This window comes from Bactrocera neohumeralis, chromosome 2, assembly GCF_024586455.1.
Source record: "Bactrocera neohumeralis isolate Rockhampton chromosome 2, APGP_CSIRO_Bneo_wtdbg2-racon-allhic-juicebox.fasta_v2, whole genome shotgun sequence".
NCBI classification, from domain to species: Eukaryota; Metazoa; Arthropoda; class Insecta; order Diptera; family Tephritidae; genus Bactrocera; species Bactrocera neohumeralis.
The window spans coordinates 72701681-72721096 of NC_065919.1; the positions used below are offsets into that span (position 1 = coordinate 72701681).

Consider the following 19416-nt stretch of genomic DNA (forward strand, 5'->3'; position numbering starts at 1 on the left):
GTTGATTACAAATACAAACAGCAGAAAGAGGCAACAGTGCGATGCCAAACGAAGAGCACTGCAAAAGGAGAAAAAACACCATTTCGCTTTTATAAAATTTCGATAATTTTGCTGTTCCACTTTCAAGGATTGAGTTTACTTTGTTGTTAGCGGGCTAAATCAGTTAGAGCGGGTGGGCGGGACGTAGATAAAGAAAGGGTAAATAGTACTTAAGCAGTTGATTTACGGGTGTTTATGTATGTGTGCGTGCTATTTGAGTGCGTATCAGCCCGTTATGTATATACATATGTACTTCCGAGATGAGTGAGCTCATATAATTAGAGCGAAATTCCATTAATGCTAATTAGTTGTGAAGTTCTGCAAAAAAAAAAAGGTTCAAAATGGGTAACTTTCAAGCATGAAGAGGAAATGTTATTTGCAAAGGGTGCTATCTCATGGGCTTTCGGTACAAAAATTTAACTGTGTATAAATATTTAATTAGTAATGTAGCCTAAATGGCAAAAAATTGTGAGCCCCAACGGGGGTTAGGAAACTCCATTGTATTTAAAGTGGTGAAAAGTAAACAGTTGTGAGAAATAAATTTACTTTAAGAATAGTCTTGGTTAGTTGCAGCAATTATATCAGAATGTGTGAATTCCTGTTATTCAGTTTACATTGAAAGTTTGGACAGCTCGGAATTATCAAACAGTGAAACGCGACTAGAGAACTCTCTGTTTTGGATCTGTCCTCTTCTGCTCTCTAAGATGTAATTCTGTATACGTCAGGTTATATAATGGCACACAATACTAGGGATAGGTAAAATTACTCTAACAATTTTTATTAGGTTAATATAGGTCACATTCAATGGCTTATCCTTCAATTGTAGTTCGAACTTGGACTACTAAATACAATCCTTTGTGTAGTCACAAATTAGAACTGCTGTTATCAGATCTTCTATGCTAACAAAGCGCCTTGAGGCCAACATATAGTAAATCTGCTTATGCGTTTTACTCCGCCGTGGTCTCCCAAAGGAGGTACCATCAAAAGTGTATTGTTCAGATCCTTTTCTTCTTCCAAACAGCTTCTATAACTGTCATCCGTTAAGTTCAAGCAATCACTAGACAGAACCCCTAATACAGACTAGCCTTAATTTCCGATCCACTTTGAGCAATATATATTTTTTGATAGGCGCCAGAACTAAAGGTTGCCTAAAGGTAGAACGAAACTCTGCCGAAACCCAGTTACGCAGTATTAGAACGCACGAAGAGAGCGCAACTCGAACCCATTCTCAATTTATTGATAGCGGAGCCTTTCCTTGTCAACTCGTCAGCTTTTTTATTAACTATGATTCCGCTACAGCCTGGTACCCATTCTAGTCTTTTCTCGAAATGGTTAGATTATCTAGATAGCGGGTTCAGGCAATCGTTTAGTAATCTTGAACGCACCGTAAGCGGCATTAAATAGAGAACACAAAATTTTTAAACAATAGCGTGTCGTCTTTAGAAAATAAAAAAAATGTATCTATTAGTTCGGGATATTTAAATTCAATGTTTGAAAAAAAAATAAATATTCGCCCAAAAATAGAGAATTTTCTTATTCGAAATCGAATAGTTTGTTATCATTTTCGAAGATAAATCTAATGGCCGTTCCCACGAAAGTAAGTTCGAAGTAACCAGAGCGCAGATTTGCATGTGGCCACGAACTTGCAACTCGACACCGTTCGTCTTTTCAGCAATGTTTCCAGTCGCTACTAAATCCGAATGACATATTTGTTGTCTTCATAAAATTGCGATATGATTTTTTGGATCACATGCACCCTCTCGGAGTAGCATTCGCTGTTGACAATTTGGCAAAAACTAACATTTTCTATCAATCCTTAAAACCGCACTTTATATTTGGTTCCACAAATTTGTGTTTTCATAACGAAAAAGCTGAGCTACTCAATAGCTCAAAAACAAAAAGGCACTCCAAAACCATATCGAGGTAGCGTGCGACCACCACGCGGTGAAACTTTCTCAACCAGGCAATGAGCAAGCAAAACGTGGCACAAATTTAATAAAAAAAGGAGTTCGCCAGCACAAAGAACGCTCATTATGCTCATTATGGCGCGCGAGAAAAATACATCATTATGTCTACAAATATTTTTTCGCTTAAAATAAAAATAATGAAAACTCGGATTGTTTGTTCTTTGCTTTTTCCTTATTTTTCCTACTTATGGGCTTGTAGAACGTGTTGTTGCAGTTTTTTTTCTTTTGAAACAAAATTATTTGCCGAACAACAACAACAACAAATCAGGCATCCACCGCTGCAAATGGCAATGAGCTACGCTGCCGACCGAATCGAACAACTTTCAATAGCAAAAAGCATGTAACTCGCTCGCGCGAGAACGCAGGAAGTGAGCGAGATTCGTGTTTTCACCGTTGTAAATGAGAAAGCAATTATGAGCGGTCGAATGAATTCTGAATTGCACTTCCACAGCTGAACTCATGAGCAACGCTGCGAAGCCTCGCATTCGCTTAATAATGAAACACTTGTGCGCTGCTGCCAAATGGGGGAGGAATGTATATAAATGAGATGCGACTCCGGTGGCGCGGAAAGCGGCTGCTGAGGTAAATATTTGCATATCCTGGTGCGCACTTTTTGCTGCTCCTTCGTATAATGTTGTTTGCTTAACTTCTGTTCTTAATGTGATTGTCTATATTAATGACAATTATTGTTGCCATCGTCGCCGTTGTTGTTGTTGTAGCTGTAGAACTTTTATTGTGTCATTGCACGGCGCACATTTATCAATAAATGTTCAATGGACATAATTGGCACTTTTGCCATTTATTACCGGACTAATGAAACGTTTAACGCAACTGTCGAGTCGCGATGGCAAGCGCTCTTCTCCCTTGGCTATAATTACTGTATGTGTGGGTATGCGGTTATGGGTGTATTGTGCAGCTTAATTACGATTTGACATGCGACATTGTAATTCATGAAAAGGAATTGTGAATATGAAAATTACATTTTTGTTGCGATAATTATTATAGCAAGAAAGCGTTAGAAATGAAAGTTGACTCACAAGAATCCCATATTAACAGTGATTGTCAAGTTCGATTTAGAGTGTATAAAAAAAAAAAAAAACAATTTTATTACGCAGTGAAATTGAATTCTTGCATAATCAAATGTAGTAGCACTGCCGAAACTCCACATTTTAGACTCTGACTGATATTAACTACTTTCAAAGGAAAGCTCTAGTGTATACGAGCATACTAGACCGTTTTGATTTTTTGTTCAATAAAATCGTTTATGCGGGAAATGTTCTACAGATCATTCTGAAACACTTTGCCTAAGAGACTATGAGTCTAAAACCTGTTTCGAGATGGTGATTTCTAAGGTGAAGTTTTTTTCAGAGATTATAAAAATTTCTTCGTCAGTTTTTGGGGTATTCGAATGAAATTTAATATAATATATATAAGCATTTTGGTATTATTTTTGATCATTTCGGAATCCAGATAGGAGAACTAACTATAGTGCATATCTCTCATATAACGTGGTTTTCAATAGTGACCCTACAAACATAGACCAATAGGGACATCACACGACACCATATTTTCCCCGATCTTTTGACATTTCTCTTCAGTAAGCTTTGCCAATTCATCGTGGAAAGATAAAAATCCAAAAAAAAAATTTAGTACCGAAATTTTAAGAGCGCTTCGTCCAATTTATGTCAGATCAACAATAGAACATCTGGTGGAAAAATTGTAATCCACAGTTACAGTACATAATGTCGAAAATATTGCTGCCGCTAGCGCATCAATTAAGGAAGACACAAAAAGGTTTCTCATGCGTCGTTCTCGAGTGTTGGTCATCACCGTTAGACTATTTCCTGTGGAGCTACGATAAGTCGATGATCTATGCCAACAACCCAGCGACGATTGATGAACTTCGTACGAATATCAAACGTGATATTGCAGCAGTCGGCCGATTAATGTTTGAAAACCGTTGACAATTCTTTTTATAAGTAAAAACATCGAAAAATCCTAAAGGTACCAGTACCTGCAGGCAAAATGATTAAACACCACAACACAAAAATGTAATTTGTCACTTGCTCGACTTAACACTTTGGGGTGCTCTTTTCAAAACTGCGGACGTATTGCTGAATTCGAATGCCGTTTATTTTTTCAACTTTTGATTATTTTTTTAAAACTAAAGCACTTACTGGTGCTGCTGCAGCTATGAAATGTGCAGTGGTTTTCATTCTTCAAGTCCAGCTTCGAGTGCGAATCGAACAAGCATCTAGCGGGAATCATTTAAAGATGCTAATATTCCCTGCATTCACAAAGTTCAAAACAATTTTCGGTAAAAGAAGCTCAAAATAAAGAAGAAGGAAGACGAGTCGCCGGCAGATATTACTAAACTATTAAAAAGTTCCCTCCATACTGAAGGAGAATCCATTTGAAGCATTGTTTGTTGAATGAAAGAAAATAAAGACAAAAGATTTTGAATTTAAGTCAATTAAAGGCAAAACTGAGGCTGTTTATCCGTTATTATTTTAGTCTTAAGACTTACCTTTTCTGTAATCGCATAATATTCTGCGTTTTTTGAATAACAAAACTTGTAAAGGGTGCCTTGAAATTAACAAAAGGTAGGAATTAAATACCGGGTGTCCCAAAATTAGCGCCAGATTTAAATTTGTCGCTATTTGTATAGCAAAAACATCGTCCGCTGATAATTTAAACTTAATAAATATGGAGCGTTATGCGAAAAGAAAACGCGTCTAAATTACATACCAATATTTCAAAAATGATGAAAGATTGGCGGCCACAGTGCGAAAATGTCATATAAAATATACAGTCTTTTCACTTCGTCAACTGTATTTAATTCCAATCATGGGGTAATTTTGGGACACCCTTTACAAGTTCTGTAAATAATATGTTTACTAATTCTGTCAAACGTAGAGACTAAAATAAATAGTTTAAGAAAGAAACAAAAGACTTTGTGCGGTGTGTCTCAGAACAATGCTTGTTTAGGTCCTCTACCTGCGCGCTTCTGTACCTGCTATTCTTATACCACTGTTCTTTCGCATAAAAGTGCGGCTGCGCAGAAGATTGGCATCAGTCTCCACTTTCACTTGAGATTAGCGGTCCGATTTCTAAGCAACAGCGGCTACCAAAATGACATCAGGAAATAACGAACAAATCGCTACCAAACTCAATCAACATGTGAAGGAACATCTCAGAGCAAGTCAACAAAAAAAATCAGTTGAAGAACTAGATGCCATGATCGGTTTGCTTCTGTTGAATAAACCAAATGTTGTCGAATCACCGGTAACAACCGAAGCTACAGAAACTGTACAAGCACCAATGACAACAGTTGCAACAACAAGTAGAGAAGCACAGGCGACAACAGAAGCAGCTGAAACAATATGCGCATCAACAAGTACACGAACAGCTCAACCAACAACTTTACAAGCAACACCAACAAAACGAACATCCTCACCAATGCAAACACTTATAAAAGCAGTGGTAATAACAGAATCACTAGAAACAACAAAAGCACGAACAACAGTAGTGGCACCAGCCACTATAGATGGACCAGCACCAGAAACTACACAATCACCAACAATAGCACGTTTACCAACAGCAACGATTGCACCTACAGTTATACAATCACCAGTAGGTGCAAATACAGAAGCACCAACCACAAGCAATGCATCAACAAGTATGCAAACACCAACAATATTTGTGCCCAAAGCCAGAAGCACACCAACAACTGTGCAACCACCCGAAAGAACACATCCAACACATTCTATAATGAATGCATCAAGAATACATTATACTGTAGCTCCAGGAACAACAATACAAGCAACAACACCACAGCGATATGCAGCAGCAGCGCAACCAGAAACCACACAACAACAACAACTAGTCAAATATAATCCAACAACAATACGTTATGCAGCAGCAGCAGCTCCACCAACAACAAGACATTATCCAACAACAATACGTTATGCAGCGGCAGGCTCACGTCCACCAACAGCGCAACAAGCGCTAGCAGCAGCAGTTGTACCCGTGGCACCTCCACAAAGAAGATCTTTACCCCAGCTTTTCGAAGCCGTGATAAATAGGTTAAAGCAAAGACGAAGACGAGTGCCAGCACATTCAACGATACAATCAGCTTGGGTAGCACTGGCTGAATTACAAGCATCATTCGGGCATGGTCAGCTGGATGACGAGCCAATGGATCATCGAGATGTGGTAATGAACAGACTTTGCGACGAATATATGCACGTCATGACATTGTTAAACGATTTTATGTTTACTGCATTCGAAGAATAGTTCATAGTTATAAGTTTTTAATTACGATTAGTTATCAGATTTTGGAAATTTGAATAAAAATAATAGGTTTTAAAAGGCCACTCCAAGGCCCAAAACAGAAGTTTTATATTTCATATTTGCTTCTTTCAGGTTTTATTCAACAGGTTTAATCCGAAATTGCGGCGTTAGTTTTCAGAATCACCTTTTTCAAGATGATCGCCATTGGCAACTTTGGTTTTTCGAGATCTGCAAAAATAATAAAAAGATTTTAATTTATATAGACATCTCCTTAATTATCGGAATACAACAACCAAAACACTTGTTGTTGCCCTGGTCAAAATACACTTTTTTCCAATCCTCGAAATAGTTAATTACCGGAATGGCCTTCAACGAGCGTAGCGATTCACCATAAATGTCTTCAACAGACTCAAAACGGAGCTTGAGTTTGTTTGTTGAATAGCCAGAGGCCACACGGGACTGTTATTGTTTGAAAATTTGGCGAAAAACTCACGAAGATGCACTATGTGACGGCAAAATATCGTCGTGTAAAAATCCAGAGTTTTCGGCCCATAATTCCGGCCTCTTTTTATGAATATCTTCGCACAAACGACGCATAACACTCCCTATTCCTTGTTGACAGTTTGGCCGGTCGGAAGGAATTCGTTTATATTTTTGATGCATTGACGTGGTTGGTGTAGGCTTACCTTTGTCACGATATTCGGCCGATTGTTTGTCTGTTTTCTGATCATAAGATCCAAGACTCATCGTCAGTAATAATATGTTTCATGACATGCTGGTTGTCGGAAAGCGTTGTTTCAAAGGAATTTCAACAAGGATGACTCAAGGAATTTTACTTATCGTGAAAATAGTCAAAACGCATTTATTTGTTACCTAAGGAACAAGATTCATATTTTAGGTGGTTCAAACACCTCGAATCTTCCAGAGTATCATATGTAAATTTGTATATATTTCAATTATTAAGAGTAATCACCCGCTAAGAGACTGACAACTTTATCGTAAAGTTTGATATTTTTCATGTTATATAGTACATACTCAGATCATTTTAACATTTGAGCCCTTTTTGTTTGTTTACAGTAACTTAAAATATTCTAATCGCAAAAAATGGAATGAAATCGCATAAATTAATTTGATAAATTTTTACAGGTTTCGAAGTAGATTAATTAAGCAGCACTGCATCGATGGGCTTAATTCAATTTTTGCCGGTGAAGCTCATTCAAAGGCCACTGTTTATTGATGAACTCATTTGAGGTCGTAGATCACTCCAAGGAAAATTTGTCTCTAAAAATTCAATTGCTGTTTCGGAAACTATTAATGCTGTGGGCAGACTGACTGAAACAAAAATTTCCATGCAAATGTTTGAAAAAAAAACACCGTTAGAACAAAAAGATCAGTAAATTCAGTGTGGTAATCACAACCATTTGTTTATCACTCTTCACTACGATGATGAAGTCTCTCAGAAATTGACCGAAATCGCAGGATTTTTGAGTTCTGAAAGCTTTGAATTGATAAGTCATTCACAGTATAATCCTGACTTAGGACCGAAGGATTTTTTTTATTACCGTACCTAAAATATAAACTAATAGGTTTTTATTTGGTTTGAAGATACCTCAGTTAGAGTGGCAAAAAAGTTTTCCCACAATTGGTTCAAATGCATGCCAGAGTATATAGATCTTAATGGAGAATATTTTGAAAAAAAATTAAGCGACTTTCGATGATTGATACTTGATTTTGTTCCCTAATCCCGAAATATGAATGGCCATCCTCGTAGAGTACAGATTTCAACCACACACCAACTTTGATATTTATAAATAAAAATATATAAGGAACACCAAGATAACTCACAGGATATACCAAAAAATACTCGTATATCAGTGATATTTATGAAGGCGCGCATTCAGGTTTTCAAACATTTTATGAATTAACAAACGCAAATTGCAATTAAGAACAATGAAAGCAGAATCTCAGCGCATATTTCTGCTAGGAAACAAATAACGGCGCACACCGAATGACAACAATAAAACTAGCAAGAGCTGCTAATGGCCGTTGAAAGGACAGAGCAGGGGAGGACTAGAAAATATGTCACAAGGAATGTGCATACCAAGACGCAACAACAACAAAGAAAGATGCTCCAAGTGGCCAAAAACAACAAACGATTTATTTTCACATTCCATCACAGACAAAGCAAAAACGCCGAGTGATCACAAGGACACAACAACACACTACCACACATACACATACATTGACACAATCAGTGAAGCCTTTCTCCTACATTCCCGCTTATTTTTTGTGTTATTGACAATGTTGCTGTCGTACGTGTCGCCGCATGAAAATGTTAATTTATTGCCAACTACACAAATATCGCGTTACAACAACAACAGAAGCATAAAACTAATAAAAGAAAGTTAAGTAATACTTTGTTTAGAGTAATAGCCGAAGCGCTACAGCATAGTATACCAGCTGTGAGATGAGAAGGAGGTATGCTAGGAGGTGGTTGAGAAAAAATCGCTGTGACTTACATCGACATTAATGCCAGACACCGGAAAGACCAGCGTGGGCGGTGACTCCTTGGGCACATAGCGATAGAATTCCTCAGTGCCGAAATACCAGCGAACCGAATAGAGAGCAGCCTGCAATGAGAAAGCGTGAGAGAGAGAGTGAGAAATAGAGCAAAAATAGTTAATAAATAAGTGCAAAAAGAAGCGCAAACATAGACACACAGCGGGGGTGAAGAGTACTGGTGTCGAGGCAGTGTGTGCCAGCAGGCAAGTGGCAAGTGGCATTAGAGACGAATTACCGTGCAATTAATTTAATTGAGAAGCTCACAGTGAACAGCATGCCAGACATTCTAAATAAAATAATATGGACGTAATGAATGGCGGGTGACGGCAGCGTTCCAAGCAGATTGCACAGTGGCAACTGTCAAGTGACAACTGATGGCAGCGGCGCTGTACGGTGCCTAATATTTATGGCAGAAAGCAAGTTAGGTTTACAAATTTTAAGTGCTCACTGCAATAATTGTCGCCTGCTGGGGGCATGTTGGTATTGCAAGTGCAACGAAATGGCACACCTGCTGTGGGAAAATTGCGCAAATATTTATCTGTACAAATCTGTGGGAATTAAACAACAGCGTTCACAACAACAAATAGTATACAACGGTTAATGTTAACATACCTGCCCCAAATCGTATTGGCATGAGAGCGTCGCTGCGTTGCCCATTATAACCGCCTCCGGCACGAATATCTTCAGGTCCTTCAAACAGTGCGCTGTCGTTGCGATACACGGCGTATGAGTAACCAATGAGTTGTGTTATTTTGAAAAGAAAAGATAAATTCGAAATATGTCACAATTTTAATTAATTTAAAGCTTTGTGTTTTTGATTATGTAATTATTTAAATATAATAATATTTTTTTAACCAGCCTTTATTATGACCAACTATAAATGCTGAGGATTGATTAAAAAATGGGTCAGGATGCCACACATTTTAAACAAAACACAGAGTTTTATTAGAGAAAGGTACAAAATAAGCATTTTGTGTTGAATAAGTAGCACAGAATTTTATCATCAGTTAACGAAAAGCATACAAAAATTTCTTAATCTTTTTTAAGCAGCCACCCTTATTTGATTTATTTTTATATATTTATATATCGTACGTAATTAATTGTTTAAAAGAATTTTTGATAATTTATAGTTATCAATACAAACTATTAAAAAAAATTATTTCAAGGATTCTCTCTCTTTTTCTCTAATTAATGAGTAAAAACATTGATTTTATTTCTAAAACACTGAAACATGAATGGATTTGGAATGAATGTTATCTAACAGCTAATCAATTTATATTGATACAATTACATAACTTAATTATTTATTATAATCAGAGGATAACGCATGAAAGGAAGGTTTAAATAAAACACGGTAAAGTGATCGAAAGAGTGAAAAAATGAAGAAGTTATGCAGAATTCGTAGAAATAATGAACATACCTCGCAGCACCATTTAGTTCATCATAAAAATGCATAATGAAAGTAATAGAATATTTACAAGGTGCGTTCCAAAGTAAACATGTTCCAAGTAAACTTTTTGAATCTAGCGCCCCCTGGTGGCGCCATCCATATGTCGCGTTAGAATCTGTTATCTTTATCGATTGTCTAGTGAGAATTTCATGCATTTCATCGATTGGAAGTGAATTATTTCGTTTTAAGTGTCAGTATGTTGGTGCTATAGATGCGAAAATGAGCTTAGAACAAAGAGCCAACATTAGATTTTGTTTTAAAATTGGTAAAACTTTTACCGAAACGTTTCAATTGATGAAACAAGTTTATGGCTATGATTGCCTATCTCGTAGCAGAGTGCACGAGTGGTTCATCAAAACTCATCGGAAATCACCATTGAAATTCATGAAAATGGAACTGAACATCTCCAAAACAGCGATTTATCGCATTTTGACCGAATATTTGAGCTTAAGAAAGGTGTGTTCGGCCCGAATAACCACTACCCATATTCACCTGATATGGAACCGTGCGACTTCTTCCTTTTCGGAAAAATACATTTTCCCATGAAAGGAAAGCGTTATGCAGACGTAGAGGCCATTCAAAAGGCTTGCACAGGCGAGATAAAACACTCGTTCGACATGCTTTTGGACCGTGCAAAAAGCTGTACTGAAGCAGAGGGAGACTATTTTGAATAAAATAAATATATTAAAATAAATTGGTTTTGCCGAAAAAACCATTTGTTCTGTTTTTTTTTTTTTGAGTCCTGTTTACTTTGGAATTCACCTTGTAATAAAGTCAAACCCCGGTCGAATAAGAAGCTGACCCCTAATGACGAGAAATGGCTAATACGTAAACTGAAGGAAACCCCAAGAAAATCAGCCACAAAAGGCAAATCAACAACGAGCTTAAAATGTATTTGAAAAAGGACGTTAGTGATTTATTACTAAGAAGAATGCTTTATGCTTGTCATTTATAAATAAACGAAAACAATAACAATTTGCTCTTGAGTACCAATCTAAGCCGTACAAGTACAGAAATGATGTTATTTATACGGATGAAACAAAGTTCAACATAGTTGCATCAGATGACAAACCAACAGTGTGAAGGAAACCAAATAAAGAGATTGACATAGCTAGTTTGCGTGCGACTGTCAAACATGGAGGAGAACACGGGATGGTGTGAGGGTGTATTTTCAAAAGAAATTTATTTCCACGTGCTGAGAAAATGGAAGTCCGATACACTTTTAAGCTTTACGCGGACAACGACCCTAAACACAACTCTTTTAATGTACGGTCATGGGCACTCTATAACTGTCAAAAATTATTAAAAACTCACGCGCAGTCTCCGGACTAAAATATTATCGAGCACCAACTTGAAATAAAAACGAAAGCCTAAGATATCTAACAAACACGACCACAAGAAGGCCCTTAAGGAAGTGTGGAGCTAAATTAGCGTCAATACATGTAAAAAGTTAGTCAACTCTATGCCAAAAACTATTAATGTTGAAAAATGTCAAAGGCGGCCCAAAAAAATATTAAACACAATTTTTTTTATTCTTGTTTTCCAATATTTTGCAATACAATGTCCTGTTGTATTTTAGGTGACATGCAAGTTTTTGACTTGAGGACATTAAATATTTCTTCCGCTAAGTTAACTAATATATTTATTTTCTCTTTATGGTTAAATAACAAGCTCAAATATGAATAAATGCAGTTCTTTGCAACATTTTTTGAATTTTTGTTCTCTGTACGATTCTAAGTGTCAATCACTGTATAGACATGAAAAGGTAGCTGGGCTTCCATGCTATTACTGTTGAATTCGAGAGATCCTAATATGAAAATTTTGACATTAGTTAGAAGTCTTTGGTTATTTATCTCACAAAATATTGGTGCTGTCCGGATAGCCCCTTAAGTTCCAATGATGGATTCATCCTTTTTCACGTTTCAAATCTATTTTGTCTTTAAAAAGGCTACGATTTTAACTATTCAACCAACATATTTCATTCGAAAACCACTTTAATATTGAAAACAAACATATTATCTGAAAATCTCTATAATTTGTTTGCGGAAAAAATATAAAAAAAATATTATTTATTTGCCACATTCGTCGCCAAACCTTCAGCATGCAAAAATATGCCGTTACTTTTTGCCAGCTGCGCACGATAACAAAATATGCGATTATAGAAATTAATTAAGCTTAAATGATGGAAATTAATTTATATTATTCTATGCTAACAAAGGCCGGTGATATTGAAAAAGTTAAAAAAAAGCACACAAACAAGATATTTTATAAGCGCATATGCACGCACGCACGCACATGCACGCATAAAATCACAAAAACACAACAAACAATTTAATTATGGGTGTGTAAGCAGCGTTGATGACAGCAGCATTTGCGCCATTGTTGGTGTTGCCAGTGTGGCGGCACATTAAATGCAGACAACTAACGGCTGACAATTCCTATATAAACACACACATGCAAACACAACAGTTTCTGCGGTTTGCCCGCCCCAGTGACGCACACAAACACGATTATATAAAACATAAATGCGCGAAATAAATAAACTAGTTGCAAAAACGTGCTAAATTGCGCAAAATGCCAAACAAAAAGCTTAATGAAATATGTGCGCCATCACAAAAACACAGCGGAAAAACGCAAATTATGTGAAATATTAACATAATAAAATATTAACAGAGCCAGAGAGCGCCAACGCACGCACAATCGAACACGCTTGAGCATGGATGTGTGTGTGTGATGTGCAACAAGCGCATGTATGTATGTGTGTATGGGCGACGCATTGCTGCGCTTGACACATAATTAAGTGGCTTCACCAGCAGCTATTAGCCAATTCTGCGTAGTCCCGTTAGCGCTGTCATTGCCGCTAACCGCAGCGCAGACGAAAGTCAATATGTCGCAGGCGCGCCGACTGAAAGTGAAAAAAATCACATAAAATTTAAATCACTTTTCGGATAATATTCTAAGAGCTACAAGATGAGGTTTACATGGAGATTGTTGGCTAAAGGAAACGTTTAGTTTTTGTGTGGTGTTATTCGATTGATAATACCAGCTCAGCCTTTTTATACTCTCGCAACAAAGTTGCTAAGGAGAGTATTATAGTTTTGTTCGCATAACGGTTGTTTGTAAGTCCTAAAACTAAAAGAGTCAGGTATAGGGTTATATATACCAAAGTGATCAGGGTGACGAGTAGAGTTGAATTCCGGATGTCCGTCCGTCCGTCTGTCCGTCCGTCCGTCCGTGCAAGCCGTCACTTGAGTAAAAATTGAGGTATCATGATGAAACTTGGTACACGTATTCCTTGGCTCCATAAGAAGGTTAAGTTCGAAGATGGGCAAAATCGGCCCACTGCCACGCCCACAAAATGGCGGAAACCGAAAACTTATAAAGTATCATAACTAAGCCATAAATAAAGATATTAAAATTAAATTTGGCGCAAAGGATCGCATTAGAGAGGGGCATACTTGGACGTAATTTTTTTGGAAACGTGGGCGTGGCCCCGCCCCCTGCTAAGTTTTTTAAACATATCTCGGAAACTATTATAGATATGTCAACCAAACACAACAGAATCATTTCTTTCAGGCATTTCCATATACAGTTTAAAAATGGAAGAAATCGGATAATAACCACGCCCACCTCCTGTACAAAGGTTATGTTGAAAATCACTAAAAGTGCGTTAACCGACTAACAAAAAACGTCAGAAACACTAAATTTTACAGAAGAAATTGCAGAAGGAAGCTGCACCCAGGCTTTTTTTTAAAATTGAAAATGGGCGTGGCCTCGCCTACTTATGGACCAAAAACCATATCTCAGGAACTACTATACCGATTTCAATGAAATTTGGTATATAATATTTTCTAAATATCCTGATGACATGTACGAAATATGGGTGAAATCGGTTCACAACCACGCCTTCTTCCAATATAACGCTATTTTGAATTCCATCTGATGCCTTCTCTGTATAATATATACAGAGTTGTACATTAGGAACCAATGATGATAGCGGAATAAAACTTTACACAAATACGGTATTTGAAAAATATGTAAATGACGGATAATTAAATCTCGATTATCACTTTATCATGCGAGAGTATAAAATGTTCGGTGACACCCGAACTTAGCCCTTCCTTACTTGTTATTATATATAGTTTCAATGTGTTCCTTGGTGCTAGCGTACAAAAAGTTGTTCATCCAAGCGTTCAGAAGGACTGACAGACCGAGCGAGGCGAGATAGGATGCCAAACGAATATGCCGGTTCGCCAAGAACATGTAGAAAAGCCCAGAAACAACAATCGTTCTTTTTACTGAGACGATCTCGAAAGATCTAGAGGGCGGTTGTTGGCCTAGTGGCATGTCACAACCTACTAGCATTACCTGCGAGTACAAGGGGCATAATTAACATACATGCTGAGAGAAGTAAGAATGAGAGCGACGCTGAAACACTTCTTTCTTTTGTCTAGCAATATCGTCTTGGATATTTAAGGGCTTTGTCTCCTGGATTTGTCATTGAAGAGCTGGAAAACCACAGTAACCCTTCATTTTGGTTTTTTGTTTTAATTACTAAATTTGATTTCAAATCTTTATGTTTAAAAAAACCCATTTTAATCCAAAGATCATTACCATCCTGATCATCGTGGAAAGACTTACGACTGAACAACGTTTAGAAATAGTTTAACTTAATTACGAAAAATCACGTTCAAATTAAAATTAGATCACGTCCAGCAAGCATCGAAGAAAATATAGCAGCCGGGAGTACTTGTATATATGAAGACCGTGGGGAGTCGATTCGGCGCTGTTTGCAGCAACTCGGACTGTGGTATTATCGACTTTGCGCGTTTTATGACGAGGTTTTAAATTGAAAGCGTAAAAAATATATATATAATAATCTTCAAAAACTAAATGCCAAAGAATGCACTTTCGAATGAAAATAAACATTTCCCATTAAATATGCAGTTCCTGCATTTTTTCTTTAAAAAAGTAGGGAAGCTCGAAATGGATCATTGTTTAGATCTTAAACTGCAAAATATTCTCTATATATATTTCAAGTTAGTGTTCTCAAATTCATTCCTTATTTTTCCTAAACTGGTTTTGTAAAAGAGTTTTGTTTGCTTAAAAGCAAATTGCTCAGATAGGATCATGTCGTATGTGTATCTATTGAATTAAATTAATGCAAAAATATATATGTGCATAAAGTGTATTTGACAAAAGCTTATCAGCCATTAATCGCTCAGGCGCTCACTGACATATGGACTCACATACACACATGGGGGAATTATATTTGTGTACGTATGTCCATATAATGGATTAACTCATCATTGGGAGTGCGTAAATTGTTGTGACAATCGCGTTAACGGTGCACATGCCACAAGTACACAAAATTCATTTATGTACAAATAATGAGTGATAAAAATATGCAGATTCCTTCATTAAGCGACACATTATGCAATAAGCAAATGTCGCTGCCAACACGGTGGCACATGCCACATTTTAACAAATTGGCCGCTCTCATTATTGACAAATTTAAAGCAATGATAAAAAAGAGCAGCAACAACAAGAACAACAACAGCAATAAAAGACACTGTGAAAATGCAGCTAATATAGGGTGATGCAACAACAGCAACTACCAAACATGGCAACTAACGTGTGTATGTACATGCACGTGAGTCTATTTGTATACGAGTATATGAGTATTTGTCCGTGTGTGCGACTTAATGCAATTGCTTGTACACTTAATGTATTAATTTCACGCGCGCACACCTCCCCGAAGTAGAGTGTGAAAAGAAGAAAATTGCTGGTGTGTGTGTATGACCGTTGTGGCATGTGCAGAACAATACAAATTCAATTGTACGCTTTTCACGCTACTTGCAGGCGCACAAAACTTAATTACTGCAATACAGCAATAAAAATCATAATGAAATAAGGCAATGAAAAAGATTAAAATAAAATGCGAGAGATTAAAATAAAAAATTTAAAAACTCTCTTCACTGCAAAAATAAAATCAAGCGTTGCGCCACAGCATGCGAACAATCACTCAGCGAAAAAAATTGCAGAAAAAAGAAAAAAACTTGAATCATGATAGAGAGAGCGAGAGAGACAACAATTGAAAATGAATCTGAGTGGAAAAAGTTGCGGTAATTATGAAAAAATATGTGAAGAATGTCAATATGTGACAGTTGAGTATCGTCTGGCCTGTCAAGTGCAGACATACATGCATGCATATTTTATAAGTAGTTGTAGTCGCGTGAAGGGGTTGCATTTTTTACAAGTTTAGTCGAGTTAAATATTATTTTCCAGAAATTAACACAGAGAAACCTTAGTAGATATTAAGTCCCCAAAAGGATAAAGGAACCAACGACAAGAAAAAGCAAAAGATAATTCTTAAGCTTAGTTTTTAAGACTAATGGTGGAACATGAGTATGTATAATTTTAAACGACGCACCAAGTTTTGGAGAATATAATTATTATTTAAGTTTCCATACCCTCCTCAGGGTATACTAAATTTGTATTGCTTCTAGGATCTCCCCTAGAACTTTCTCCACCTTTCGCTCTTCTACTGTGTTTTCGTTGTTGGCTGCCGGATTGCGCTTCTTGAGACAAAAGTACTAGCTACCTAGCATGTATAAAAACCTTCACTTTCGGTGTGGACGGAATGCAACAACGGTCCCGATTTCTGGAACGGGTCCCTCCTACATATTTTTAAGCTTCGCAAGCACATCCTTTACAAATATAAGTGAGGGCTCCAGCTTACATTTTAAAATCTTAATCCCATTGAGCCAGCTCGCACCATCAAACGTTGACATAGGCGTCCAGTCAGTCCATCCAGTCTTGCGAAGAACGAATTTACCAGTTTCAGCTCTACCATCTTCCACTACTCTTTTTATAGTGGTAGAAGACTAGTTTAGGGGTAATGGTACATCATCAGAACCCCTACTTTTAAAGGACTTACATAGATTAAAATTCTGGGGTTTGTAAATTAAATTTCGAAAACGAAGAGGATTTTCAGGATCTTCTTCGATTGTCTTGTAGTAACTGGCAACAAGTTGGTTTCGCTGATCCAAATCGCCTATACATATTGCTTTGACACTTTTGTGTTGATATCCGAAACACGTAGTCTAAACTGATTCCACTGTTGAGTCCAGACCAAATTGTTGTGAAAATTTTATAAATTTCTGAGAAATGAATTTTGCTTTAGTCCACTGCATGTGATTTTTTGCTCTGTTAGAATTATTTTCCTTTTTATTTCCAATTGTTTTTATCATTGTCGTAAAATAATTTTATTTTAAAAAAGTTTTACTCCCGAAAAAGTTCAATCATTTGCTTTTCATACATTTGAATTTGTGGAGAACGCAGAAATACTTATTCGCGGCTTTGTGTGTGCAATCACATTTATCACTCACACCTTTAAGGCATTCATTTTATTGGCATTTTTTAATCAGTGTTTCGCAATAATTGAAATTGCTACCCACCTTGAGCTTATGCGCGAACTTTGCTGCAAGCCGACATGCGGACGAGCGGTTAGTGAGGTTAAGGCTGAACAGTCCGCAGTCCAACAACCATTCAACCACAGGTACGAGCGGATACAACCAGCACGACCAACCGCCTGCCGCCAGCCGCCTTTTGCAGCGCCACATAAATAATAAAGGAGACAATCCGCTTCGCGCTCCTCCCCCGCTGAGAGTGCATCATTGCATTTTTATAACTCAATTGCAGCAGCTTATGTCTGCGTGTCCGCCCGCCATCCGTCTGGCCGACGTTTGCCCGCCTGTCCAGTCGCCACCGGTTCCGTTCGCCTCCCATGGCGTTGTGTGAAATTTGCATATGCTGCATTTCACGAATTCCCTACATTTCCTCAACCCCCCGAACGGTCCGTTTTAATAGCGCCTTTTTTCCTTCGATTTTTTTCAACTCTCTGCATTTTTATGATCATCGATTGGGTAATAAAAAGTTTGTTGTTGTTATCACTTTGGCAGCATCAGTAAACAACAACAGCGGCCGTGTGTGGGGAGAAATAAGGCTGAGAACACAATTAAAAATGAAATAACCCAATATGTGATTAAAGTTAAATTAACTGCCGCATTGCTGACAACAACAACAACAACAGCAAATATAAAGAGTGATGAGGTTGTTGTCGAAATTGTCAATATGAAGATAAAAAATAATTCCATACGAAAGCACATTAGGGTGTGGTTACCATCAGCAGTTTTCATGTTGTTTTAGATTACTTTAACTTTTTTAATTAATGTGAAATATTATTTCAAAAAAAAAAAAAAACAAACATACTAGGATGAAATCCATCGCAAACGAAATTATTCCTCTGAGGCTGGGAAAAGGAAGAGAGGGGGTCGGAGGAATTGTTCCGAACCAGTAAGTAAGAGCTAAGTGCGGGTATAACCGAACATTTATACTCTTGCAACTCACAAGGATTAAAGCCTTCAAGTAGAAAAGTCTTGTTAGTAAAAGGGGGTTTACAGCGAGCATTCATTCGATTTTATCTAATCTAAGCACAAATGAGCACCATTATATAGAAAAAAGCCCTTTTTTATTAAGATAACGCACATATCGAAGTTCGTAAATCTTTATATTAGGTATGTGAAAGCTAAGCGAACCATTGCCACACCCACAAAACTTTATTAAAGGAAAACTTAGAAAGTATCATAACTAAGCAATAAAATAAGATATAGAACTGTAATTTGGTTCAGAGGATTACAGTAGTGAAAATTTTGAAAAAGTGGGAATGGTCCCGCCCTCTAAGAGGTTTAGTGTACGTATCTCCCAGACGACAAAAATTATAATAGCCAAATGTGCTTAGAACAATTCCCATAAGAACTGTTACTGGCAGTGTGCAAATGGATGATAACCCCGCTCACTCCCTATTGAACGGTACTGTTAAAAACTACTTGAAACGCGATAAATTAATAACTAAATACCCAGATAAATTCAATTTTACACCCGCAATTGTATGAGAGTGTTTTATTCGAGCCAGTGTAAAATTGTAAGATGGGCGAGGCACCACCCACAATTAAGTAAAATGACATATCTCACAGCCCGCTCTACCGATTTCAACCAAATTCGATAAGTAACATTTTCTAATATTTTTTATATTACAATGCG

At 37.1% G+C, this 19416-nt stretch overlaps 1 protein-coding gene across 2 annotated transcripts in view; it reads right to left on the bottom strand.

The window, feature by feature from the left end:
• Nucleotides 1-19416, bottom strand: part of LOC126767802 (uncharacterized) — a 366033-nt gene that overhangs the window by 30674 nt on the left and 315943 nt on the right. For both annotated transcript variants that reach the window (XM_050485451.1, XM_050485444.1), the window contains 2 exons: nucleotides 9474-9565; nucleotides 8819-8929 (listed from right to left, as the gene is read on the bottom strand). In XM_050485451.1, the coding sequence (XP_050341408.1) occupies nucleotides 8819-8929; nucleotides 9474-9565 (203 nt within the window). The remainder of the gene's footprint in view (nucleotides 1-8818; nucleotides 8930-9473; nucleotides 9566-19416) is intronic.